At 45.4% G+C, this 27,758-nt stretch overlaps 2 protein-coding genes across 4 annotated transcripts in view; both read right to left on the reverse strand.

Annotated features, from left to right (window-relative positions):
* Positions 1–695: 695 nt before the first annotated feature.
* On the reverse strand, positions 696–9,152 carry LOC117415430 (ERO1-like protein alpha). Of its 2 annotated transcripts, XM_034025804.3 has the most exons (16): positions 8,695–9,152; positions 8,194–8,313; positions 7,845–7,928; positions 6,799–6,837; positions 6,383–6,459; positions 5,511–5,584; positions 5,173–5,293; positions 4,599–4,645; positions 4,353–4,364; positions 4,232–4,258; positions 3,971–4,063; positions 3,352–3,598; positions 3,064–3,133; positions 2,412–2,498; positions 1,832–1,968; positions 696–1,414 (listed from the first exon to the last, which is right to left on the reverse strand). In XM_034025804.3, exons 1-16 carry the CDS (start codon positions 8,833–8,835, stop codon positions 1,354–1,356), a joined length of 1,437 nt encoding a protein of 478 aa, XP_033881695.3. In that variant the 5' UTR covers positions 8,836–9,152; the 3' UTR covers positions 696–1,353. The 2 variants fall into 2 exon arrangements, with proteins under 2 accessions (XP_033881695.3, XP_058846568.1); XM_058990585.1 differs by lacking the exon at positions 4,353–4,364.
* Positions 9,153–10,631: 1,479 nt separating this feature from the next.
* The window catches only part of LOC117421894 (TOG array regulator of axonemal microtubules protein 1-like), a 40,718-nt gene continuing 23,591 nt past the window's right edge, over positions 10,632–27,758 (reverse strand). For both annotated transcript variants that reach the window (XM_058990542.1, XM_058990541.1), the window contains exons 6-22: positions 23,740–24,002; positions 23,166–23,263; positions 22,690–22,842; positions 22,230–22,328; positions 20,790–20,965; positions 19,815–19,974; positions 19,378–19,506; positions 18,981–19,134; positions 18,117–18,222; positions 17,695–17,927; positions 16,895–17,053; positions 16,558–16,684; positions 15,915–16,030; positions 15,297–15,477; positions 14,584–14,803; positions 14,112–14,198; positions 10,632–13,374 (exon numbers count right to left, since the gene is read on the reverse strand). In XM_058990542.1, the coding sequence (XP_058846525.1) occupies positions 13,118–13,374; positions 14,112–14,198; positions 14,584–14,803; positions 15,297–15,477; positions 15,915–16,030; positions 16,558–16,684; positions 16,895–17,053; positions 17,695–17,927; positions 18,117–18,222; positions 18,981–19,134; positions 19,378–19,506; positions 19,815–19,974; positions 20,790–20,965; positions 22,230–22,328; positions 22,690–22,842; positions 23,166–23,263; positions 23,740–24,002 (2,718 nt within the window). In that variant the 3' untranslated portion in view covers positions 10,632–13,117. The remainder of the gene's footprint in view (positions 13,375–14,111; positions 14,199–14,583; positions 14,804–15,296; positions 15,478–15,914; positions 16,031–16,557; positions 16,685–16,894; positions 17,054–17,694; positions 17,928–18,116; positions 18,223–18,980; positions 19,135–19,377; positions 19,507–19,814; positions 19,975–20,789; positions 20,966–22,229; positions 22,329–22,689; positions 22,843–23,165; positions 23,264–23,739; positions 24,003–27,758) is intronic.

A 27,758-nucleotide genomic window follows, 5' to 3' on the forward strand; every position in this document is an offset into this window, starting at 1 on the left:
TACAGAGTATGCAGACTGTACTCTACCAGCGCTGCTGGAGGGAAGGGGAGACCCTGCTGATACTACAAGCAGAGCTCTGTTTGTGAATAATGATTTGCTGGTTTAAGTGGTATAATTGGAATCAGCTCCTGCAGATTCACAGAGATACAACATGTTCCCAATTCATCGAGCACAGAGGTTTGTTTTTTCTTTCCCTATGTCACTGTATACCTTGTTTCTATTACAACATTCTATTTCTGCATGCAGAGCAACTGGAAGTTTCTCAAAAACAGTTGTTGACAAGAGAAGAAAAAAAATGCCTTCATGGATAAAATAAACATTTGATCAAAATCAAGTTCATTCTGTCAACAAAATGTAAAAAAAAAAAAAAAAAAAAGTGTGCACTTCCCAGAAAAGTCACTTTCCTGTCTCTGCAGATGCATGTCCTGGGGCAGCCACATTTTAAACACTCTGCATCGTCATCGTGTCTGGCACCACTGGAGGTAAACCTACCCCTGTGAAGAACCGATGCAAAACATTTGCACACAACAGCTGAGACATGTCTGAACACTACTCAGCAATTGCAATCTTCTTTTTTTATTTTTTTAGTATTGAAATAATTGGTTAATTACCACTCTTTTCATTCAATACATTTTAGAAAGTGCCAACCATAACCATCATTTGTTGAAACAAAATTAATTAAAATAGGATGCATGTGGGAACAAAAAAAAAGCTGTATTTGATTATTTTCATTACACAACATATACACACACACAAAAAACATAAACCAAGAAGGCTCTTTCTGTGCAGGAGGATCTGCCAGACCCTTGCAGCGACATTAATCACAGGTTCTGTACAAAGATACAGATGACCAAAAGAATCTCAAACACCATATCCACTCCCTTTTATAGGTTACTTTTCCCTCTGCTGTTTCTTTCTATTATACAGTGTATAGTACCCTCTAGTGGTTGATTAGTGCAATACCTGCTGTGTAAAATAAGAGATGATCAAACATGAATTTTCTGCAGATCACCAGTAAACCTGCCCAGTTAATTCAAATTCCACAAAGAGCAGCAAGCAGCTCCCTGGTTGGGAGAAGTGGGGCCGGGGCATTTCAAACACTGGGAGTTACAAAATTAAAGGGGAGGATGTTTTAGCTCAAATCATCGATCCTGCCAGTAATGCATTTACAAACACAAACATATTTTAAAAGCCTTCATAAAATGAGCTCATCACCCTGACAATCGTGCAAAGCAGACAGATATCAGCCCTCCTGGGTCCTCCTGTTTTCTTGTTGAGAAATAGAGGAAAGGACGGGTTGAGAAGGTTTGGAATTCTTCTTTCCAGTTTTCAGCGTCCGTAGCGGATGGTCCCTCACTGTACCTTCGCCAGCAGGTCTCGGAAGTGCTCAAGTTCCTTTATACTCGTTGAAATTCTACCACAAAGATAAATAAATAAATATAAAAATCACCAAGGCACAGCATTAATAAAAAAACACACACCAACAACACTACAGCAAACCTTTTAAAAAGACGGACTACTTACTCGGACAGGTTCAGTCAATTTTAGTGACAACTATTGGAATATAAAAGTAAGCACACCATGCAATCAGTTTGAACAACAGACCCCTGATTAGAGAGCGCCGTCGTCTGGAAGTTAGCAGACAAGGTCAACTACCAAGGTCATTTCTTCCAATAAATGAATAAATGATATATATTATAAATAATAAATATTTATTAATAAATAAAAAAGCCTGCATGTCTGTTCTTATTTTGTTTTTTAGAAAGCTAATGGCCCTGATAACATGTAGTGCTGGGTCCACAGGCAGTGGGGGCTGGACTGCATGCTTTACCTCCCGAAAGCGTTGAGGAGCGCCACAACCTCCTGCCTCGTCAGCTGGAAGCTGGAGGGGGAGGAGCCAGACTCGGGCAGGGACTCAATCTGCCTCTCGGAGAACAGAATCTTCAGAGCTGTGCCTAGGCCCTGGGTCTGGAACCACAAGCAGAGAGACACACACAATGCAGCACTGACCCAACACAGCACAGCACTGACCCAACACAGCGACACCCAAAACAGCACTCAACCACAAGCACAGACACACAATGCAGCACTGACCCAACACAGAGACACAACACAGCACAGCACAGAGACACACAACACAGCACAGAGACACACACACACACACACACACACACACACACACACACAATGCAGCACTGACCCAACGCGGCACAGAGACACACAACACAGCACAGAGACACACACACACACAATGCAGCACTGACCCAACAATCAGGTAAGCGGTGATTCCCTTTCAGATGTTAAACTGCAATATTTTTGAGTGAGTGTTAGAACACAGGTTATCAACTCTGTGACACTTCATTGCTACAGCTAATCTCCTCGTTTCCCAGGTCTGTGTGCTCCTGCTGTACCTGCAGTTTTCCCCAGAGTCTGCACTTGAAGCAGCCGACGCAATCCATGATCCGGGAAATGTTCCGAAAATGGAAGCGGAAGTCCTCCTGCAACGGGAAGAAAGATTCCCATGAGATCAGCGAGCGTGTCCCCAGCCCAGCCCATGAGATCAGCGAGCGTGTCCCCAGCCCATGAGATCAGCGAGCGTGTCCCCAGCCCATGAGATCAGCGAGCGTGTCCCCAGCCCATGAGATCAGCGAGCGTGTCCCCAGCCCATGGGATCAGCGAGCGTGTCCCCAGCCCATGAGATCAGCGAGCGTGTCCCCAGCCCATGAGATCAGCGAGCGTGTCCCCTCTCCAGCCCATGAGATCAGCGAGCGTGTCCCCAGCCCATGAGATCAGCGAGCGTGTCCCCAGCCCATGAGATCAGCGAGCGTGTCCCCAGCCCATGAGATCAGCGAGCGTGTCCCCAGCCCATGAGATCAGCGAGCGTGTACCCAGCCCATGAGATCAGCGAGCGTGTCCCCAGCCCATGAGATCAACGAGCGTGTCCCCAGCCCAGCCCATGAGATCAGCGAGCGTGTCCCCAGCCCAGCCCAGCCCAGCCCAGCCCATGAGATCAGCAAGCATGTCCCCAGCCCAGCAAAGAACTGCTGAATGTGTCAGACTTACCTTCAGCTTCGCTGCTTCCTTCTTATCCCCGGCAAACATGGAATTTTCATCAAAGTGCAAAGGAAAAGATCTGCAATGAACATAATATAAAAAACAACAAACGCAGTCAACAGAAATAGCATTAAAAGAAGAAAAAAAACCCACCCAACAACAACATTGAAACATTGCATTTGTGGGCTCAGTTCAGCGATCAGACCTGGTGCTTGGAATCTACGTCATCGCGCTGGGCTCCGACTACCAAGCGCTCTGAATACAGTAACTGTCAGCGGTGTCCTGCAGTGCACTCACTTGGCCAGGCGGAGGAGCTCTAGCAGGAGGTCCTTGTTTCTACTGTCTTGGGCGGGGTCCCCGGTGTACAGCAGGAAGTCAGGCCTCTCAAAGTAGGGCAACACCTTGGACAACGCTCGCAGCTCAATCAGGAACAGGAAGTAGAGGTTGCGCAGGCGCCGAGGCCCCTCCCCCTCGGTGAGCTCCGCGTCGAAGCGCTGCTGGAACTCGCTGATATTGTGACCCCACCGCTGCCCGGACCAGTTATCTGAGCGCACCGGGGAGACGCAGGGGAAGCAGGGGGACATCAGGACATCCGCTAGCAAACGCTTTCTTTGACTTCACTTGTTTTTAAAGTGAATTCAGGGAAGGCACGTTAGTTTAAAACACATCTGCTGCGTCCTGGTACCTCTGTCATACTGCAAGTCAGAACTATCCAGTTAAGACTATTGCCAACTTAATAAAACCAGCAGAGTTCTGACACTGCAGTCGGGACAACCCACTGGGCTCCAGGATAGCAAGGGTTAACAGAAAGATCCAGCTCAAAAGGGGGCCCCGAAAGAGAAGGATAACAAAGCAGAAACTAGACCCCCCCTCCCCCTCCCCCTCCCCCTCCCACTCCCACTCCCCCTCCCCCTACCGTCCAGCAGGTATCGGGCGCTGAGATGAACGTTGATGCTGGCGTGCAGCCCAGACAGCAGTCTGAAGAAGGCTCTTTTCTCAACACACAACCCTGAGGAAGACAGAAGATTAGACTGGCCAGTTTTTCTACTTTATATTAAAATCAATAGTTCAGAAGACAGACTCACACTCATTAGAGACATGAGTGCATGTTGAACACAAATAAGATAAAAAAAGGTTTTAAAATTAACTCCTAAGGTCATGAGGAAACTGAACTCACCTTCCAGCCAGCTGTAAAATAGCGTGCCTGGAAAGAACAGTGAGAGACGCTCGGATTAAATCAGAGTTCAATCGATTTACCAGCAGTTCCGACACTTCACAGTCTTCACACACAGTCTTACCTTCAGCTGATCCTGCAAACAAAAACAAGAACATGAACACAATACTGCTTCACTTCTCTTACTTCCAATTCACTTTGAATTCACTTTGAATTCACTTTGAATACACTGTGTATTTCTTTTTCATGCGATATCGCCTCGACGTTCTCTTTTATTTTTTTTAAAAGGAGCTTTTCATTACACCTGATAACATTTCACAGAGAAAGAGGACAATGTGTCCGACAGCAGCGCGTTAGCTGCATAGCTCACCTTGGCCAGACACCAGTGGGTTTAAGGGTCTCCTGACAGTAGATGGCCTGGTGAAAGAGAAGCACAGTATTATTTAACAGCTCAGCTCGGCTCCCTCTGTCGCAGATGCTGTTGTCATGATCCCCGATTCCTTTAATGCACACTGATTACAGGAAGAGCTGGAGACATGCAAACAAACAAAACACTGAGAAAAATAACACTTTAAAAAGATGGGACGCTGCAAAACAACCACCAGGGGAGCAAAAACCAAGGCTAACAAATACAATAAATAGAGGTGATTTACTGATTCCATTATTAACATCACCAAGTACAACACTATATGGTGTGTTTAGAAGTGTTAATGCAGCAGTATTCTCATGACACTATAGAGTCCTGCATGCATCACAGAAAGCACCAAATACCAACAGCTGCAGATCCCTGGAATCGCGTTCTACTTCAACAGTTTTGTGTTGCGTGGCACGACTGTAAACACCCTGATCTGACTGGATAGTTCTGATGGCTTTTCCCAGCCTCCGCGCTAAAGCTAACCGCTCCTGTCGGGGTGAGAGTGTGGAGACAGGGACAGTGGGATTACTTGAAGCAGTTTTCCTCGTAGATGCTGTTCCAGATCCTCCAGGCGGCCGGCCCCTTGTATCCAGTGAATCGCTCCGGGTTCAAAAGCAGGTCCACGTACTGGGAGTCTGGAGACTGCTCGTCTGCACAGGAGACACACACACACGCACGCACGCACACACACGTGATGAAACAAGCAGCACTCTGGACACAAAACAAACAGATCGTGGAACAGTAACGTTTTGGGGTGTAATGTTTTAAACCCCCAGATCTGTCGGGGAGCGCTCTTGTTCCTAAAGAAGGCTCACCCACACATGCTGCTCCGAATCAGGCTCCCGCCCCCACCCCAATGCTTCTTACCGTCAGCCTCACAGAAGCGGTCGGCTGTGTCATCGTGTCTGCTCCACTCCAGCATGGCCCGACGAGTCTCCTCGCTGCAAACACAGCCAACGAGGGCAGGGTGAGGAGCGCCAAACACATTCCTCAGCACAATGCTTGTGTGCGCGCGCCAGCTCCAGGGGGAGTGGCAACAAAAAACATGCTGGCCACATTCTGCACTTACTTTGGAAATCTGAAGTCGTACTTGTTGAGTCTGTATGTACTTTGGACTCCTAACTCTTGCAAGTGCTTTGGTGAGCACATAAAGCCATCCCCAAATGCAATGTACCCAGCACAGTTTAACAGACAAACTGTGCTGGGTACATTGCAGTGCTAACAGTCAGCAATGCAATGTACCCAGCAAAGTTTAACAGACAGCACTGCAATGTACCCAGCACAGTTTAACAGTCAGCAATGCAATGTACCCAGCACAGTTTAACAGACAGCAATGCAATGTACCCAGGACAGTTTAACAGACAGCAATGCAATGTACCCAGCACAGTTTAACAGACAGCAATGCAATGTACCCAGCACAGTTTAGCTGACAGCAATGCAATGTACCCAGCACAGTTTAACAGTCAGCAATGCAATGTACCCAGCACAGTTTAACAGACAGCAATGCAATGTACCCAGGACAGTTTAACAGACAGCAATGCAATGTACCCAGCACAGTTTAACAGACAGCAATGCAATGTACCCAGCACAGTTTAGCTGACAGCAATGCAATGTACCCAGCACAGTTTAGCTGACAGCAAGGTGCTCTCCATTTCCATTTCAAAGTGCTTAAGAAAACTGTAGAGAGACACTCGAGCCAGCACTCTGGTGATTTATATGGCGTTGAACCCTTTCCTCACCTGAGCGAGCTGTTGACGGCTCCGAGCTTCTCTGCTTTCCCACACTCCTCCAGCTCACCCTGGGCTTCTTCAGAGTACTGCAGGGAGAGAAAAACACATATACCAGCTTTACAATCAACCTCATCTCAAAATCTGACAGCACTAAATCCATTCCCAAAGAGAAAGAGCACCTGCAGGATGTATATCTGGCACCGTTTCTCTGAAAGTCAATGTGAATTACTGCAGATTCTGAAGTGCCGAAGACAGCGAGAAAACGCGTGTTAGGAGCTGCTTGCAAAGCCACCTTAAATCACTTCTGGTGCTAAAGGTCAGCCACTGATACATTAATTAACAAGAAAGAAGGAACACTGGCACACTAAAAAGCACTGTAAACAACAATAATAATAATAATAATAATAATAATAATAATAAAGTACCTTGAAACTGTCCGATTTAATCCCATCAGGAACTTCATTCTGGAAATCAATGACACACATCAGTCCCCGAGTAGGCTAGGTGGTTCTATTTGCATGCAGTTTGTGTTCTTCAATACTATGACAGCAGCAATGTCCATCAGAAGAACACAAACTGAAACACAGCAATTCATGAATGTATAGCAGGCGTGGCCAGCCCTGACCCCAGCGAGCTGCAGGGGCTCAATGACTTCACTGAACCAGTGCTTTTCCACACGCTCAGCACTCCTGTAACACTGTTTCCAGCCCTGACCCCAGCGAGCTGCAGGGGCTCAATGACTTCACTGAACCAGTGCTTTTCCACACGCTCAGCACTCCTGTAACACTGTTTCCAGCCCTGACCCCAGCGAGCTGCAGGGGCTCAATGACTTCACTGAACCAGTGCTTTTCCACATGCTCAGCACTCCTGTAACACTGTTTCCAGCCCTGACCCCAGCGAGCTGCAGGGGCTCAATGACTTCACTGAACCAGTGCTTTTCCACACGCTCAGCACTCCTGTAACACTGTTTCCAGGTCTTTAGCCCCAGAAAGCCTGCAGGATTGTGGCTCTCCAGGGACAGAGCTGGCCACCCCTGATCTATACAAAAACTAAAACGGGACATATTTTCAAAGCGTTTCCATAATTCTTTAATTAAACTACTTTTTTTTTTAAAGTTTCATAAAAATGAAAAACGAAAGAGAGACAGAGTGCCTAAGAGAGCTTGAAATCCAGTATATAAACACAGTCATCTGGTTATAGTTTTTGTAAAATTAACAGGTGTTTTACCTCTTCAATAGGAGTTAAAGATTTTAGTATTTTCTGTGTATTAGGATTCACTTATCACCACAGAAATCGTGGGCTTGCCCGTAGTCCTGTACCGATCCCTCGTTAGAGTAACAAACCCTCCATTTTCCTGGAATAGCCCCCCTAGCCCTGGTTAGGCTTTGGGAGATTAACCCGAGTCCTCATGAGACATTCTGACTCCTCAGGGCAGAGGGCGCTAATGTGTGCACAGCGCCGCGGTACTTACCAGTTCACAAAGCTTCACAGCGCAGTGTCTTATCCCACAGTGGCTGTGGTCATTCCAGAAAGGACACGGCTTATTAAGATTCACCTGCACAGTATCAAAACAAGAAGGAGCAAAGCATGATTAGACCACGGTCATACAGAAACAAAGACTGAAGCCCACAAGACCCATTACATCTGACCGCTCGCTACTATGAGGTTTGCAAAGCATTCTGAACTGCTCCCAGTTGCTCCAATATTGAGATTTAGCAAAAAAAAAAACTCTGATTCGTTAATTCAGAGGGATTCGACACCACGTGTAGCTTGGTGTCCTTTTAAAGCAGGTAAACAATACGCGAGGAGGCTCTGCTCACCTTGTAAAACCTGAAGTAATCCGTCTGCAGGAGCCTCTGTAACTTTGGGAAGAGTTTGTGGTTGTTGATGTGGTCGATGCTCTCCACGTCACAGGTGCAATCATCCAGGTGACCTGTAACCTGACCCCCACGACAGACTGACCGTCACATCCCTTTCAACCTCTCTATCATTATACAATAAAATACAAAACTGTTGACATTCCTCAAAGTGCACACTCTATGACACATTAAACCTGGAGCGTTTTAAAAATACAGACACCAGGGACAAAATAAAAACGAGACTCCCGCTGCACAGCGGTCTGATCCACTCCTGGTTTTACTGCGAGTTTAATGCGGCGCACCTGAGCTTGTTACCTGTACACTGTGGCTAATCAAGCTCATAGTAAAGCCAGCGAGCTGAAGATTTTAAGCAAACCGTACTATTATACATAGTGTTCACAACTCGAAATAGCTTTTCAATTACAATAGTTAATAGTGTTGTTGTTATATTATCATCATTACCTGACAGAAGCACCTGTGCGCGGCGGATCCGGGGGAGGATGGATCCGGACCCGGGTCCTGCTGCGAGGTAATAGTACTACTAGCGCCCAACAGAAACAAGACCAACCCGACTAGAGGCAAAAACGATGCCGGGGAACCCATAGCCGCTGAAAACTTTCAGAAATGAAGCGCGTTTGCTCGCTCTGGTACTCTTATACGTCAGTCCCGTCTTGTTTAAACGTGGAATTAACAGTGTGGCGTTGTTTCAGGAAGCCGAGGAAAATCTCCTTCTTCGTGTGCAGCTGATCTGTTAGTTAGAAAGTGGAGTGAATTTCCAGCGAGCCACGGCGTCACTCGTGCAGCCCCGGCATGAGTAACTGCGTGCGTTGTTGCTTCCTCCTGGCGGTGCTGTGGACGTGAAGTACGTGTCTCCAGCCCTATCTGTTTTTACAGCTCGCTGTGCAGACCGGGGGAGTGTTGAATGTGTTTGTTATCATACTTACCGGGGGGGGGGGGGGCGTGTTTCCGTATAGGCTCCGTTGTTTGAATTACACGTGTTGCGATATGCTGACGTCAGATATTAATTATTGGCTAGCGTTTCCTTTACATTACATACCAGGGTGGCCAACTTCCCATTTTTCAAAAACGTTTTTAACGTATGGGTGAAAATAAGTGCAACGTTATTGCATAAAATGGTTATTTCTGCAGTATATGCGCAACCAAGCACACTTCTTCCTTTCTATAATTGTGTGCATTTTATTTTTAATTTATAAAATGAAATCAGAACTTCACTGACCACTGCAGCGAAAGCAGCAATGATGACTTTAACTTGGTTTTTATCCAGATAATTAATCCGCAACGGGACAGCCTACGCGAGGACCCGTAACACCCACAACTAAACGCCAATTCAGGACAAGTGTGTCCATATGCAGACAGGCTGAAATAATTGAATCTGTTCATTCTCTTAACAAAGAAGACTACGCGGCGATCTGATTCAGACTTCTTAAAGGCATCGACAATGTCGACCCAAGCGACTTTTTCCACCTGAAAAAAGAAACCTGGACCAGGGGTCTCAAATGGAGATTAGATAGAGTCATTCAGAACAGAGAATTGTTGGAGTCTGGAACCAACACCCCACTAATGTTGTTGAAGCTGATCCTTCAAGAAGCTGCTTGATGGGATTCTGGGATCAATAAGCTACTAACAACCAAACGAGCAGGATGGGCCGAACAGAACTTTATGTTCTTAAGTTCAACTGTCTGATAAGCCAAGGGCAGGGAAAGTGTTTGTGCGTCATGCTAACAGATATCTCCCTATCCTCTCTGGTGTGGATACCGTTAATTCTGTCATTCAAGTTCAGCTGCCCCACACTTAACAGGACAGCACAGCAGGGTCCAAGTGTCCAGGGGGTGGTGTTTAAAACAGAACATTCTGGAACAGCCCAGACTGGAGGTTCATTTAAATCTCTGTTGACTGTCGAAGCTGAGAAACCTGTCAAACTACAGCTGCACACATTCTGAAGGAACACGGCCCGCGATATCAAAGCTTCTCATACAGGTTTCCATTGAGTGACAGTGGTGCTGCATTATCAAGCTACGGTGTCTAAAATACATTCTGCACTGTACAGAAACAACAGCAGCATCTTCCTGCAAACCTGGGCTTGGTTTTCATAATACAGCTGGTCTAGTTAACAGGTGAGACCCCCACCCAGCACCAATAAAGAATCACATTCATAATGCATTCATTTTGCAGTCTAGGTATTTATTTTTAAATTGTTTTGGTGTTATGACTTTAACCATTACAACAGGCCACCTTGATATTAGTGGAATATCATTTTAAATTTTGTGTCTTGAAGATGAAGAAAGTCTGTTCAATTCTGACACAATCAGGACACCAGGGTCGGATATTATGACAGACAGAGACCATCCATGAATTAAAATTAAAAACGCACACATATATAAAGAAATAAAACCATTTATTTATATACCATCACGTTTCTTTTTTCTCTCTCTAAGACGAGTACAGTACCATTCAGCTGTGAGAAATTCAGTGAGAAGGCTATATTAGCACTGGCACTGGTTACTGAGAAATACATAAACCAGCTCAATATCTCTCTTTACAAATCAACAGCCTGGAAAGTAAGATCATTTAGTGTTCTGCACACAAAAGCACTGTAATTACATCCAACACCTAGGACACTTTGATTTTAGGCATTCGTATACATTTAAAATATATTAACAAAAATATTTATATACTGTATATATATATTTATTTCCTGTATTCGTGTGTCAAGTGAAAATAAAAATAATAAAAGGTAAACACGTTATTACAGAAACTCTCAATACATCGCAAAAAACTAGATTGTTATATTTTAAAGCCAAGATTACAGACAGATAGATAGATAGTTAGATAGATAGATAGATAGATAGATAGATAGATAAATTCAACGAAACAGCAGCATGATTGAGCCAATACTGTGCAATTACACAACTGGAGCATTAAAAAACAAAAAACAATAAAATCTGAAATATATCAGGGGTTCTGAAAGAGGGTCGCTGGGTGTGAGGGGGCTGAACAAACACAGGTCTGGTACAGAGGGCTGTTTTAGATCTAAAATACCGCTAGCCATCCTTTAACTCTATATAAAAATCCCAACAGGTGGAGATTAATTGTTCATCTTATTAAAAAAATAAAATAAAATAAAATAGAAGAGGACTGGGTTTGGCTGTGCTCGTGGAGCCCAGCGGAATCTGTTCTGTGATAGAAGAGGACTGGGTTTGGCTGTGCTCGTGGAGCCCAGCGGAATCAGTTCTGTGATAGAAGAGGACTGGGTTTGGCTGTGCTCGTGGAGCCCAGCGGAATCAGTTCTGTGATAGAAGAGGTCTGGGTTTGGCTGTGCTCGTGGAGCCCAGCGGAATCTGTTCTGTGATAGAAGAGGACTGGGTTTGGCTGTGCTCGTGCTGTCACTATCTAGTACATCATTAAAAAAGTGCCCACTTTGACAGATATGTTAGACAGCTGTGCAGTTAGATATAAAAAAAACCACATTCTTTAAAAATCACCTGAGCTAAAGCTTTGTGAACAGGGTCCACTGTATCATAATATATTGCAGCGCTGGGACAAGTAATATTGGAGCAAACATTTTGAGATGTATTCAGTGGAACAAATCACAAAGTATTGTATTAGTTAAACAAGATAGAATTTACATACGGCTGTAACAACCATATATAATGAATGCAAAGGGAACCAATGCATACATGACATCTGCAATAAGTAACACACACTCTGCTGCACAGAACAGTGCTGCTCTGCTTTCTTTCATAGAGAATTTCATGGGGTACCGTTTGTTTTTGTTTGTCATTTTTTTTACTGTGATTTGGTACAAATAATACTTCTGTTTTTCGACCAAATTCAAAAACTGTATCTGTCAATATTATGAAATAATACTGGAACATGACAAACCCGTGTTCATCGTCCCGGCACTAAATATATTGAGATGCATGTCAATAATACACAGAGGATCCCTTTAATATATTGAGATGCATGTCAATAATACACAGAGGATCCCTTTAATATATTGAGATGCATGTCAATAATACACAGAGGATCCCTTTAAGAGAAGTCCCAGTTTTAGTAAGTTTGAGAACCACTGAAATAGATTTTTCTTTGTTTTTGTTTTTGTCACAAAGTCAAGACTGATATAAAACACTAAACCTCAGGTCACTTCTTTTTTTTTTTTTTTTTAAAGACATCCCAGTGAATCACAAAGATCCTTACAACATATGGAAACAAAAAGAAACCCTGACATACGTTTTTAATTTCGAACAGGAACTGTATTTTTTGTGCATTACAGGAGCATACATTCTGCAGCGACTTTTCACAAGTTCATGTTCATGTTCCATTCGTAACTGATCCACACAGTTTCAATGTGTGCCGGCTCTGTGGTGTGCAACAACAGCAACGCTTTGAGGGTTTTTTTGCTTTAAAAAAGGCATTCAACCCCATCTGGTGCTCATAATATAAATATATTTGTGTTTCTTCACACTGTGCAGGAAGTCTTTCGTTGAATAAGCTCAGTCTTGTTCTCTTCTTTTGATTCTGATCTAGAGCTTATGTAGTGTTGATTCCAAGATGCTTGCTCCCCTCTTGTGCTAATTTGAAATTCTCACCATAAAAAAAGTGCAGGCACTGTGATCATCATTGTAAAATAATGCCGTTCGTTTTCAAGTAAACAGCTTTCTGTAGATTTTTTTTTTTTTTAGGTTTTGTATTTTTTTTATTTTTTTTTTTATAGTTTTTTTTAATTGTTGTTTTTATATCCATGTGTGTGTGTGTGTGTGTGTGTGTGTGTCTATGTGTGTGTGTATGCGTGTGTTTGTGTGAGTGTGTCGGTGTGTGTTTGTGTCTGTGTGTGCGTGTGTGCGAGTGCGTTTCGATTGTGGATTCAGGTCGTAATCGCCAGCAGTTCCAGTACGTTCTTGCTGGTTTGTGGAGACTTGCTGGCGGCGAGGCTCAGCAGGTTGCTGTCGCCCATGTGTTCAGACAGAGCTTTGCAGAGCTTGGCGGTGGAGCCCCGCATGCTGCTGCCCTTCCCTGGCAGAGTGCTGCCGCTGCTCACACTGCTCAAGAGGTGCCACAGGAGGGGCAGCACCCTCTGTTCCACCAGCTGAGGCTTTCGTGGATACAGCTCCATCACGAGATCTGAAACACACAGGATTTCTAGCAATCAGAGCAGAGGTGGTGTAACCTAATCAAATACGCGCAATGATCATTCATGCATTGATAATCAAAACCCAGAAGTGTAGTTATTGTCTTCATTAAAACCTTCAAATGAAACTTGCTGGTAATATAATATATAACTTCAGGGTTCAAATAGGTGGCTTTTATAGGTGCTCCCCTAAAATATCGCCTCCCCCTCTGTACCATCTATGAAGCTGCATCTTTGACACTCAAATGCATTTGCTTGTTGTTTGCCTTCGACGTTGCCAGTCAACCTGGTTGTCAGTCCAGCTTGTTTACATTCACAAGCAGCAGTTTTAACGGAAGGAAAGCAAACGAGCCAACAACATTAACCCCAATATCACCGCAGCAGTAGAAGGCAAAAACAAACGGGGTTTTTTTTTTCAAGTTCAGAAAGGGACACAGGGATAGCTCATATTTTCAATATAGGGGAAAAAAAAAAAAAAAAGTATTTAGAAAAAATGGTGTGAGCCACTTCAGTGCAGTACCACCAACAGCCACCGAGAGGTGCTCTCTTCTCATTTACTTTCTCTGTTCGCACTCACGAACACTCAACTCTTCATGACGCCTGGGCTTATGGTACAGGGTGAGAACAGGCACGGGCTCGGGTGCATGCTGTGTGCTCACAACAAGGAGGAGTTGTTCCTGGGTTGCCATGGCAGTTTTCCACCAGTGCAGCGGCTTGGCTGTTTACTTACCTGCCACCTTTTCAGTCATGTCCTGTTTTGCCTTCCCAGTCAGGTACTGAGCCTTGGTGCAGAAAGGCTGGAGCAGCACGCTGTTATCTACAAGACAAGAGGCACACAATTATTTCACTGCGGCTCATTTTCAATCAGAATAAAAGGTGTTGGACTGGCTGATGACGTACCTCTCTGTCAACAGAGCAGGGGCAGCACGAATAAATGGCAGCTTTGAGCTTGCACACCATCTCAATGGGCTACAGTTCAGGCTCTATGGCTTTCCCATCTTTGGCATGCAAATCTCATTGCTACTGAACTGTGTGGCAGCTGCAGAAGGCCACCAAACCAGATTGAAACTGGGACCCCAGGTGGTGAAAGGCAAGGCCATTACCCTACTGCACCAACCTGGCCTCTGGAGTGACTCCGGAGCAACTGCACTGTTACAGTGGGCTAGCAAACTTGAAGAGGTGAGAACAGCTTTAACACTCACCTAGCTGCTCAGACAGACAGTGCAGGGCGTTGATGGCAGCAGTGTAGACCGCGCTGTTCTTGGAGTTTAGGTTGGTGTCCACAATGGCAGGGACCAGGATATAGACGACCTGGGACAGGTGGTTCCCCAGCAAGAGGATGATCTTCTGCAAGGACTCCAGGGCCATCAGGCACACTTTGCTGTTGGAGTCGTGCAGGCGGGTCTTAAAGGCATCGAAAATCTGCAAGAGCACAGCAGGAATGCATCAGCTTGAGAGGCAGGGGGGGGAGGTTAACCTGAAAGGGATGCTTTTCACCTTCAACGTTTCCCTAGTATTGTATTTCTTGCCTGTTTAATACCCTACTATGTACAGGCATGAAAATAAGACTCCTATTGCGCAGCAGTTTCACCCATTCCAGGTTTTATTACAAGCTTGATTAGCCACAGTGTAGCAAGCTGAGGTGTGTCTTATTAAATCTCATCGTAAAACAAGGAATGGATCAAAACAGCTCTGCAATGGGAGTCAAATTTCCATCCCTGATGTGTGTTCTCCATTGTTCTCTATTGCACAGCCCTGCCCACTTCATAAATTCAGCTTTCAGAAGTGGTTGGGAAAAAAAAAGTACATTTCTTGCACCCCATTTTCATCGATCTTTAAAAGTTAAAATATTCACTTTGTTAAAGTCTCATTCATGTTAAAAATAAATAAACAAACAAAACAGCACTGCACTTACCGGAAACATATTTGAAACAATGAGGTCCTGGTTTGTTTCACATTCCGACACCAGCTGGTGGATCCCCTTGATGCGCTCCCTGAAGTCCTTGGAGTTGAGCGTGCCGGTGAGCTGCTTGATGAACTCGTGGTTATCCACAAGGTTCCGCACAGCTGGCTTCCAGGTCGACTCGCCGGGCTCCCTGTTCAAATGACGGGGAAGAGCGAGGTTTCATACAAATGACAAGCACAGCAGCCTCTTCAAGGTACAGAGAGTCGGGACACACTAAACACATTCCTCTAAACGGGTCCATTAAGAGATGCTTCACATTTTATCCCTCGTCCAGTGATACAAGCATCTGAAAAGCTCATTTCAACATCGAAGACATTAACTGAGGGGTGTCCAATCACGGTCCTGAAGGGCCGTTCCGCTCCAGGTCTATCAGGCACAATGAGATAATCAACGACTTCAGGGTCTGGGTGGAGGTTTCATTGGTTCAGGTAAACAATTTAGAGCAGGGCTGGAATCAAGAGCAGGAGTGGAAGGGCCGCACCTGCGTCAGCTTCTGGTCGAAGTGACTGTCATGGAGTGCATTCCGTTTCTTTTGGGGTTTACCTCTGCATACAGAGACGGACTGACCTGGCGATGGAGCTGTGGGGGTCCCGGGTGTTAGAAGAGGCCCGGGTCGTGCCGCTGCCGGGGAGTGACCGTCTCCCCCTCGCTGACGGGGCGTCCTGGGGGATTTCTCCCAGGCCCTGCGAGAGAAAAAAAAACAAAAAAACAAAAAAACACATCAGACTTCATCCACTGCAGCGTCTGCATGCACATCTCATTTAAGCTGCCTGTTTGAGGACAGACTCCACATCCACTCTCTGTATTCTGCATGTAAAACAGTTTGGAGCTGGAATCAGGCTGGGGCAGTTTAATCAGATTCAAGTGGACAGTCGGAAGCTTTGATTCCTCCGAACTCCATTGTGTTTGGCATGTACGGAAACTCAAAAGGAATCACAAAAAGTATAAAGGTTTTTAAAAGAGTTTGATCACTTTCTTTCATTATTAGAAATGTATCATTATTAGCAATGTATCCTTTTATAAGCAAAAGGATACATTGCTAATAATGCATTTATGTAAATAGATAAACAATTGCTATTTTTTAAATTTCCATTTATATATCATAAAATAAATTATCTAAAATAATAGAAATGTGTCTGTGTGTCTATTTCTTTGATCATTTTTTTCTTTCTCTTTCAAAGCCAGCCTGCGTAAGGTAATTCAAAAGTACCTTCAGCCGTAGATTGTGCACAGTATCCTTGATGTATGGCAGGTCTTTTGGCGTTAAATATTTTTCAAGCACTTTGTCGAAGTCTTGATGTGACATCATGAGGTAAATCATTCGACGGCCGTAGTATCTGAAACGATTAGGATCAGGTCAAACCGGGCTGGACACACGAGTCACAAACAATAAACTCATTAAACTGGATCACTTCCGGTTTCACAAGCGTAATACTGCACTACTCTGATATCACGACAGGGTTGCCAAGTGAGATTTCAAAGTTTGACTCAAAAGTTCAAGAGGTCAAAAGTTTGGGGCAATGTCTCCGGTGCCAACTGAGCAGTACCTTGTTTCCGGAGAGCTATCCTGGGTAAACTTTGCCACGACTGGTAAGAGTCGATCGGTAACGTCTCTGATTCCAGAGAGCAGTCGGCCCGGCCCCATCCTCTCCACCAGCCCAGAGAGATGCAGCGCGGTGCACTTCCTCACCACGGAGTTCAGGTGACTAGGGGAAAGAGAATCGTGTGAGTCAGCAGACCTTACCAAGCAAGACACACAGCAGGAGGAGAGCGATGTTCACGCCTCCGCTATCCTGAACTGTTTCAAACAGAAACATGCTAGCAATATGCATCCCTGAGAATGGCAGCAAATACAAAACTACAGCTATGGACAAAGGTTTTGCATCACCGGGAACTTTAGGATTGAGACATGATTTAAAAAGAAAAAAAACACACAACTATAATCTATATAAACATAATTTCAATATTTTATTTAACATCAACAAAGAAAATATGTAAATCATATCGCACAAGTCTACTGGAAGCCATAACAGTAGTACAGAATCTCAGGTTAGGTTTTGTCACATTTTTCAATTTTTGTCAGTTTTTTGTTCAGCATATGGGAATACTACAAAGCGTTATGAAATTCAATATGTTAACGTAACTTTATTCAGCAGGTTTCATTCGACTTTATGAAGCAAAAGCGATTTAATTCTACAGGGCGATGCAAAGCTTTTGGCCATAGCTCTAGAGCTCTTTGTTTTTTGGGGGTAACGTACCAGTCAAAAAAACAGAGCAGGCAGGGCACTGCTTCTTAGCCCTCCCTCAGATCTCCAGGAGCCCCCCCCGCCCCCAGGCTGCCTCTCACCTGGAGCCCCCAGCGATGAGTGCGCACAGCGCCCTGGCCGGGGTCACGTTGCTGACCATGGCGCCCAGGGCTTTGTCCACGTCCTCCCTGATGAAGGTGTTGGACTCTCCTGCTTTGTGCAGCAGCGCTCTGACGGTGCCGTCCAGCTCTTGCTCCATGACCTTCAGGTGGGTGAACATGTCCCCCAGACACATCACCGCCACACGGGACACTCCTGAACGCAGGTTCTTCACCTGGAGACGGAGGAGGAGGAGGAGGAGGAGGAGGAGACAGGTGACAGGTGAACGGGCCATTCTTTCATGGCCTGTAAAAGCTTACCACAGGAGTTTTTCAAAACACCAGGTAAACACACCAGGTCTCAGTTGTAAAACAGTGTTTTGAACTACGCTTCCCTGATCCAATCGTACACTGACAAGACTCACCTCCCGAATCATAGCGAGCGCTATGTCGTGAAGTCTCGTCGTCAGCACATCCGGATGGTAGATGGATAAACTTCTTACGAAGCCAATGCCTTCGATCTTCTTTTCCCTATGAGAAATAAACAATAATTTATATATATATATATATATATATATATATATATATATATATATATATATAAACTAAAAGTTAAAAGGTGAGCCATTGCTGAGTCAGTTATAGATCAACATTATCTGAGGGAAGAGGCCAAGACTGAACAGGTTCCATACAATGCATTTTCCATTTCTGACTGAATGAGATCATCAAACTGATAAAAACATTCAACGGTGCTAAATTTAGAAATACTAAAAGAAAGACAATAAATCGAATTGACAAAAGATTTGACTAGAATTCTCCATGTCTCCCAGTCAAAATGGTTCTGATTGAGTGAGATGTGTTTGAAAGCTGATCTGTAATCATGTTAACGATGCACAGGGTTAGCTAATGTGTTTGAAAGGTCTGCTCTGTGGTCATGTTAATGATGCACAGGGTTAGCTGATGTGTTTGAAAGGTCTGATCTGTGGTCAGGTTAACGATGCACAGGGTTAGCTGATGTGTTTGAAAGGTCTGCTCTGTGGTCATGTTAATGATGCACAGGGTTAGCTGATGTATTTGAAAGGTCTGATCTGTGGTCATGTTAACGATGCACAGGGTTAGCTGATGTATTTGAAAGGTCTGATCTGTGGTCACGTTAACGATGCACAGGGTTAGCTGATGTATTTGAAAGGTCTGATCTGTGGTCATGTTAACGATGCACAGGGTTAGCTGATGTATTTGAAAGGTCTGATCTGTGGTCATGTTAACGATGCACAGTTAACTGTGTTTACCAGTCGTCGTCAGCCATGAGCCGGAGGGCGTCAAGGAGTGCTTGCTCTGGTTTGGAGAAGGGCCGCACGTCTGAGGGCTCCACGGTCTCACTGGCGCGGGGGATGGAGCTGGCCCTCTGCTTGCGCTGGGTCCGGGGGCCAGCAGACACCTCGTCTGGGGGACACAGCATAGGGCACAGGGTAAAGCACAGGGCTACAAACACTCAGAGACCCACAGTCATAAGGTATACAGGGGCATGCGCTTCATGTTATAAAAATGAACAACGTTTCTGATATTTGTAATAGTAGACTTTCTTCAGTTACAACTGATTTGTTCCGGTTGTGCCTCCTGCCCTGCCCCGCCCCGCACGCTTTTCAGCGGCGCGGGTTCAGAAGCAGAGTGATAAACAGATCCTACCTGAGCTGGGGGAGCGCGCCTTCCTCAAGCTAGGAGTGCATTTCAAGGGAGGGGGGCTGAGGGGGGTGCTTTCTGCTGACAAGGATTCAGCCTTGGATTTCAGAAGCACACCTCCGTTCACAATCAGATCTGCAGTGGGGGGAAAAAACAAAAACAGACAAGCATTTAACCCTCTGCTTACCACCATATAGGAATTCTCTGGGCTCTTTCACACATACCACAATGATTAAGCATTAGTAATTAACACTGCAGGGGGTATTGATGCTGTTGTATTATAACCCATTTAGTTTTGCAGGTTTCCGTTTCAAGTGGGTTTCAAGAGTCTACAGACCTGCAGGTTAACGACGTCTCAACTCGGAAGCTGTTTATAATGAACAGCGGTGCAATGATGTCAATGCACCATCATTTTCATTGCAAAACAAAACCCCAGTGTGTACCGTCCGGGCTGCTGTCGATGTCAATTGCCCTCAGGCGCTCCCTCAGGCTCTCCTCGAGTCTCTCCTTCCTCTCCTGTTCCCTCAGGAGCTGCTCCCTCTCTGCCTTGTTCTTCCTCCGTCTCATCTTATCACGGGCTGACTTGGAGATGGCAACTGTCACCTGCGCACAAAAACAAAGCCCGGGCATGCTTGAAATCCAAGAAGATGATTCACCCGGAACATTAAAAATCCCAGGTTTAAAGTAAGTCAAGTGAACATCACTCCCTCAGAGTATGAAACACGCTTACTAGAGACTGTGCACAGTCCTTTCCAAACAGGCTAGGATAGGAAGAGGATAGGAAAGCCATCCCTCCTTCAAATCAACAATCGAGTGAGAATCGTGAATGCTGTGCTCATTTATCAGTGAGAATCGTGAATGCTGTGCTCATTTATCAGTGAGAATCGTGAATGCTGTGCTCATTTATCAGTGAGAATCGTGAATGCTGTGCTCATTTATCAGTGAGAATCGTGAATGCTGTGCTCATTTATCAGTGAGAATCGTGAATGCTGTGCTCACTTATCAGTGAGAATCGTGAATGCTGTGCTCACTTATCAGTGAGAATCGTGAATGCTGTGCTCACTTATCAGTGAGAATCGTGAATGCTGTGCTCATTTATCAGTGAGAATCGTGAATGCTGTGCTCATTTATCAGTGAGAATCGTGAATGCTGTGCTCATTTATCAGTGAGAATCGTGAATGCTGTGCTCATTTATCAGGAGATGACTGAAGAACGGCTAGCGTGGCATTATTACACAATCCCTACTCCGGATCACTATGTTAAAAACACAAAAACAACTCTAGCAATAAGCAGCCGGCCTCTAGAGGAAGAAACTGAAAGTAACAGGTTGATTTTATGGCCGGCTGCCAACAACAAATGGAAAGAAAATAAAAAGTGATGGCGCTGTCTCCTTCTCAGCTGTGCTCCACAGCACTCACTTCTCTCTCAGCCTGGTCGCTGCTCTCAAAGGTGCTGTGGCTGTTCTGCTGGACAGATTTCCCGTAGATGGCAGGGGGGGTCTCCGTGCTGTGCTTCCCAGCACCGTCCCCGTTCTCAGCAGAGCACAGCATAGCCTGGCTGTAGGTCAACGAAGCCGTCGGGCTTCCAAACACACCTTTAAAACAAAACAAAAAGAGTAAAAAAATATATATGAACCGCAGAGGAACAGCTCTTTAGCACTAGAAACTGGGGAGAACCTGTCCTCGTCACAGCCGCTGAGGAAGGGCGACACGTTTGTTTGATAAATCATTTCATTTCAGACTAACGCCAGCCCAACATCCAAATACACACAAAAAATCATTAAAAGCAGTCAAGCCCTTTACTAATGTGACAGCTGTCTACTACTGTACCCAAGACTATCTATCAAAACAGATTTCCAAAGGAAGACTTACGAGTCATTCAAACCTAGTAGCAGATACGTCACAATGCAGGTCAGATAACTTGCTGTTGCTTTTACAACTGTATTTATTCAACTGTGTTCCGCATTCTAATTCCTTTCCAAAATGAAACACTTTCACTTTTTGGTCTGGTATATTGTCCAACTAAAAGTATCAACATTGCTGCTTCTTTTTTTTAATCTTCCACAGCACTTCAGAGAACGACAAATGTTACAAAAAGTATTGCAAAATCAAAAGTATTGAAAAATAAAATGCTCTCTGTACCTCATCATCACTTAACAAAGCCTCTTCACTGTGCCTCCTGCATATATCCAGTGTGATCATTTGGAAAAGTACATTACAAAAGACCGCAAAGTTTTAAATTTCAGAGTAAAAATAAACAACAAAATAAGAAAATCCTCACACAATCCATAGGAAAGCCCAATCCCTCTCTCCCTGAGTTTTGTGTGTGTTTCTGGGAGCGTCGCCACAGCATTCACTGCACCCGGCATGCTTCCTTGTCTACTGATACACGTAGTTTACATGGCAACAGAGAGGAATGGGAGCTAGGTAGTGCGAGGGTTGAAGCCAGAACAATAGGAGAGAGCATTGGACCTGTAATGGGTTGCTATGTTCAAACAGCAACAGCACAAGAAGCCATAAAACAACACGCTGTACACGTAGCATGCAGACAATGTGAAAGTAATGAGGAAATGAGTTAACTATCGAACAAGGAAAGCAGCACAGGAGCCTGTGGAACTACGGTCTCTCTGTCCAATACCTGTTGCTTTTGTTTGTTTGTTTTAGTGATTTTAAAATGAAAACGGAACAAGAACACCTTCGTCTGATGTATAGAAAAACTACTGCGTTTAAGAAAGAAACGGCCAGAACGTTTTGTGAAACTGCAATCACCGCATCCCAGCAGATTGAAGATGACCCACTGCTGATGCTAGGGCTGTTTTATTGTTTTTAATTTTTTACTTTCCGAGATGGAATACTGACCTTTGCCAACAATGACAACAGAATCTTCATGCATTCCGTTGGCAGAGGTCACGTCGTGGTTATTCTGTTGCTGTGTGTTCCCCAAGGATGCTGGGGAACCTGTAACAAAAGACACTGACTCAGTCCTGTGCACCTTGAAACATCTAAAGACTGAAAGACTGAAACCCATGACAAGCTATCACGAAGTCTTACAATACAGCAGATCTCCATCACAGTCTACAAGTGAGAAACTAAACTGACCAGCTAGCCACTCTCGGGTCCAACCATGTTTAATATATATATTTACAGTCTTGGCAAAGTATAAAACAATCTTTCTCCATAGTTATGTGGTGTTAAAATAAAGAACCAATCAAATTGATGAATAAAACTCAATACGAAAGAAAACGCTTCAGGCAATTTCAAAGCTCCCCAAACACTGTAGATCAGTCCTTATGGACAGAGATCACTGTACCGTACTCGCCTTTAGTGGGCTTTGCGCCTCTGTGCATTTTAGCAGTGGTTGTAGATGGTTCTCCCTGCCTGCCCTCCTCAAGCTCCACGGCTCCATTCGCGTATCCCATTCTCTGCCCGACGACACTAACATCCGATGTTGCTCTATCGTGGAAGGACACTCCTGCAAAACATGCCTCTGCTCATCACAGCCACTGGGACCAAGCATGCATTTAAGAGAAAGCATCACACAGTCGAAGCCCTGGCTCTAAAGACGTGGTTCCTTAAGGGGCGCGTGAAGCCCTTTAAAAAGACCCCTGGTAAAGGGCTGCCTGCACATGGCACACTAACAGGATTGCATTGAGAGGAACTGCTGATCTCTGGAAAACAACCCAGCTGATAAACAGAAACAGCAACAACCCATTGAGATGGGGCTGAGGCGCTCCAGGTGAACGTGCATACAGTGAAAACCACAGAGCACAATGTGAAACAGTAGTCTTGGGATACCTTGGGGAGGGCTGTACTCCACAGGGCGAGTGCTCTTCATGAGGTCTGGTGTGGCTGCCAGGCGTGGTCTTGAGGCAAACGGATTGAAGCTCTCGGACCTGCAGGAATAGAAATGTAAATACGGGTGAGGACATATAAAACACATCCTGGATTTGTAATCCACACAGAAAATGAATGAACAGACCTTTTAGAAACATTTTAAAGAGAAACTGGATTGAGCCTTAAATTTAAGAACCCTGTCTTATAAACCACAGGCACCCAATAGTCAAACAGTGCGCGTGACCATGAATACATTTAGATTAAGCACTTATTATTATTTGTAGTAAATCTACTAAACTAAGCAGACAAAACCAATAGACAAACGTTTCTTCTAGTGCCAGCATTCTCTAGGTTAGCCAAACGTTTCTTACAGTTATATCTTATTATTATTATTATTAGCTGTAGTAGTAGTCAGTATTAAACTAAACTGAGTCATGTGCATGTGTGTATGTATGTATATATATGTGTAAGTGTATGTGTGTGTATGTGTGGTTGTGCATGCATGCGTGCAGTGCTCAGCGCTGGCGTCACTCACATGGTCCTGTGGTTCCGCAGTGTGTTGGTCTTGGTGTTGGTGGGGGGTGTGGGGGTGAGCGGGGAGCTCGGGGCCTCTGGAGGGCTGTAGATGCCACTCTCACTGATGGGGCTGGTGAAGGTGGACGAGGCGAGGGAGGAGAAGTCCAGGGTCAGCTCCAGCTTAAGCGCAGAGTCCGGGCTCTCGGCCTCCGGAGGGCTGCCGCTCAGCTTCGCTCGCTTCTTCGCTGCGCTGTACCGCAGGGAGCGGAGGGAGCTCATCATCTGGAAGAGGGGTGAGGGAGGAGAGAGAGAGAGAGAGAGAGAGAGAGAGAGAGAGAGAGAGAGAGAGAGAGAGAGAAATTTGCAAATTCCCTCCCAAACTTCCCAAACATGACCAACCCTGAAAAAGTCCCAATCCTCCTGGGAGAGGAGAGAAGCACAGCCCAACTAGCAGCCCAGTATGTGTCTGCATGTCACAGATTGAGGGACACACAATGAGAGCTCTGCACAGAGACACACACACACTTATGTATATACAGTATGTATGTTGTTGTGTATGTAGGCATGTATGTATTAGGTAAATGCTTATTGTCCTGATACATGTTTATTGTTAGTAGTGATATGTGTTTTTTTTTGTTTTTTTTTTTTTTTTTTACTGTATTTTATAAATCAGTTTGTTTATATATATGTATTCATGATGCATTGTATATATACATGTCTGTATTGTATAATTGCTTTGGCAACACCTGCTATTGTAAGTCATGCCAATAAAGCACCATTGAATTGAATTGAATTGAATTGAGAGAGAGAGAGAGAGAGAGAGAGAGAGAGAGGGAGAGAGAGAGAGAGAGAGAGGGGGGACAGGGAGAGAGAGAGAGAGAGAGAGAGGAGAGAGAGAGAGAGAGAGAGAGAGAGAGAGAGAGGGAGAGAGAGAGAGAGAGGGGGGACAGGGAGAGAGAGAGAGAGAGAGAGGAGAGAGAGAGAGAGAGAGAGAGAGAGAGAGAGAGAGAGAGAGAGAGAGAGAGAGAGAGAGAGAGAGAGAGAGAGAGAGAGAGGGAGAGGGAGAGGGAGAGAGAGAGACAGAGACAGAGAGAGAGAGAGACAGAGAGAGAGAGAGAGAGAGAGAGAGACAGCAGCAGCAAGATGAGCTCTTAATTTAAACTAAAAAAATGTTAATCTAGAGTAAATTTAATTGTGAGAATTGAGAATATAAATCAGTAAGAACAAATAAAAAACAAATGGAAAACTTTTACTACAGAAATAAGACATCCAGGAAAAATTAAACAATTAAACAAGAAAGAAAGAAAGAAAGAAAGAAAGAGAAAGAAATAGAAAGAAAGCAAAAGAAAAGAACTGAACTGAAGAGGAAAAGAAAAGAAATAAGACCTCCAGGAAAATTAAACAAGAAAGAAAGAGAAAGAAAGAAAGAAACAGAAAGAAACAGAAAGAAAGAGAAATAAACAGAAAGAAAGAGAAAGAAACAGAAAGAAAGAAAAAGAAAAGAACTGAAGAGGAAAATAAAAGGTAAGCCTTTTTAATATAACAAATTAACTAAAACCTAATAGCTAAAAACTCTCAGTCACTGAAAGCAGCTGAAACCGGTTGGTTTTTGGCAGTTGGTCGGAATGGATAAATGTATCAATTTAGACCTGCAGAGTGGGAGGGGCCAGACTAGCAGTGTAATCCGATACCCTGATGAGGTCACCAGTGCAAAGGCAAAGAAGCTGTATAAGAACAAGCTAATGAAGGAGTCCCCAGAGACACTGATAACAGACTGCAGCCTGGCTGGGGGCAAGAGGACCAAAACCAACCTGCTGTTCTATACACAGCACCCCACTGCCTGGCACACAGCCCTCTGCACAGCACATAGTAATATCAAGCTGGGAGGGATTTGCAAAGGAAGGCAACTGCGTATAGGAGACGAAACTGACCCTGACAGCACAAGGCTCAGCATCAATGTGTTTTATAATGGCACTATTATGATTCAGGGAACTGAGGCCAGCCTAGAACTATTCGAGAAAGATTTCCAGGCTCTAAAAGAACTGGCTGAGAAGGAGAAAAAAAATCCAGAGGTACTAGACCCAGAACAGCAGCCAGCTCCCCACACCGCAGACACAGCCCCCTGCAGCCCCCACACTGCAGACACAGCCCCCTGCAGCTCCCCCACTGCAGCCCCCCGCACCCCCCCGCTCACCCCCAGACTGCCCAGCACAGTGCAGCACTTGAAGGAATGCCTCTCACTGCTGGAGGTGGAGTTTGCAGAATTCAAGGAGCTCACCCTGACCACGCTGACAGAGAACGACCTCGTGCAGCAGATAAGAGACGAGGTGAGGCAGGTGAGGAACGAGGCCAGGGCTTCCATCAGGGAGCTGGGAGCTGAGATGGGAGAGCTGCGGCAGGACAACGAGGCCCTGAGAAACGAGCTGGCCAAGCTGAGAGAGGAGCTGCAGCGCAAAGAGAGGAGCATACAGAGCCTGAGAGAGCAGCTACTCAGAGTCACACCTCCTCCCCCCCACCCAGAACAGCAACACCACAGCCAGCCCAAGAACACAGGAGCTACAGCAAGCAGGGCCTGTGTGACTGACACCGACACCGATACACACACCACATCATCCCACACACACACTGATCCAAACACACACCCCACTCCCCCAGCACACCCCGACAGTGAGACACTCCCCCCCACCACACACACTACCCCCCACTCCCCCACCACACACACTACCCCCCACTCCCCCACCACACACACTGATCCAAACACACACCCCACTCCCCCAGCACACCCCGACAGTGAGACACTCCCTCCCCCCACCACACACACTACCCCCCACTCCCCCACCACACACACTGCCCCTCCCTCCCACATCACACACACTGCCCCAGAGACACAGACTCCCTCGAGTAGACAGGCTAATAAAATATACAGCTCCAAGGTAGCCATTCTTATCGACTCCAACGGGAAGTACTTGAACCAGCGAAGACTCTTCCCCAGCAGCCGGGTAGCAAAATTCTGGTGCCCAACTACAGAAAGGGCGCTCCAGCTGCTGTGCCAGTCGACCCTGAGAGACCCCGAGCACATTATCATCCACACTGGCACCAACGACCTGGGCTCTCAGGGGGAAGATGTGGCCGAGTCGGTAAGGAGAGTAGCGGAGAAGGCCACAAAGGAGTTCCCTGGTGCGAAGATAGTGATCTCCACCCTGCTGCCCAGAGAGGACGTCCCCCAGCACACTATTCAGAGGATCAACAGTGACATCTCCAGAGGCTGTGCCCTTCTGCCTAATGTCCACTTGGCACACCACCCCACCCTGAGCACGCTGCACCTGTATGACCATGTACACCTCGACCAGGAAGGCGTTAGGATCTTCGCCAAAAACCTAAAGGACACTGCCATGGGCCGAGACCCCGCCAGCCACCCCCGAAACAGGAGCACACCGGACAACCACCAAGGACAGCGCAGCCCTGTGCTTACGAGGAGACCCCCCCAAGAACACCAGCCTCTGCAGCCTGGACACCGGCAGCACACACTACAACAGACCAGAAGAGCCCAGCCCAGCAGAGCCCAGCCCAGAGGGACCCAGCCCAGCAGAGCCCAGCCCAGAGGGACCCAGCCCAGCAGAGCCCAGCCCAGAGGGACCCAGCCCAACAGAGCCCAGCCCAGAGGGATCCAGGAACAGCAGCAGCTCCAGCACAGCAGTCAGACAGAGCAGCAGCAACACAGCTATGCAGCAGCTGCTTCCAAACCAAGGACCCTAGCCAGCTCTGAGATGGGGGAGATACGGCAGCTCCTGAACTTAATTTTCAAAATCATGAGCTAAGTACACCCCACTCTAAATGTATTAGAAAAGAAATGTACAACTAATAATAATAATTAGAATAAGAAAATAATACAAATAATAACAAAATACTTAATAGTGTAAAACATGTTACTGATTTGTGTTCAATGTTTCTCACATTATATTTTATTCTAGATAATAATTATAAATAGCTTAAATTATAAATATGAGATCGCTTACAATTAGCTCCTGGAATATTCAG

This window comes from Acipenser ruthenus, chromosome 18 (genome assembly GCF_902713425.1).
Source record: "Acipenser ruthenus chromosome 18, fAciRut3.2 maternal haplotype, whole genome shotgun sequence".
Taxonomy (NCBI): domain Eukaryota; kingdom Metazoa; phylum Chordata; class Actinopteri; order Acipenseriformes; family Acipenseridae; genus Acipenser; species Acipenser ruthenus.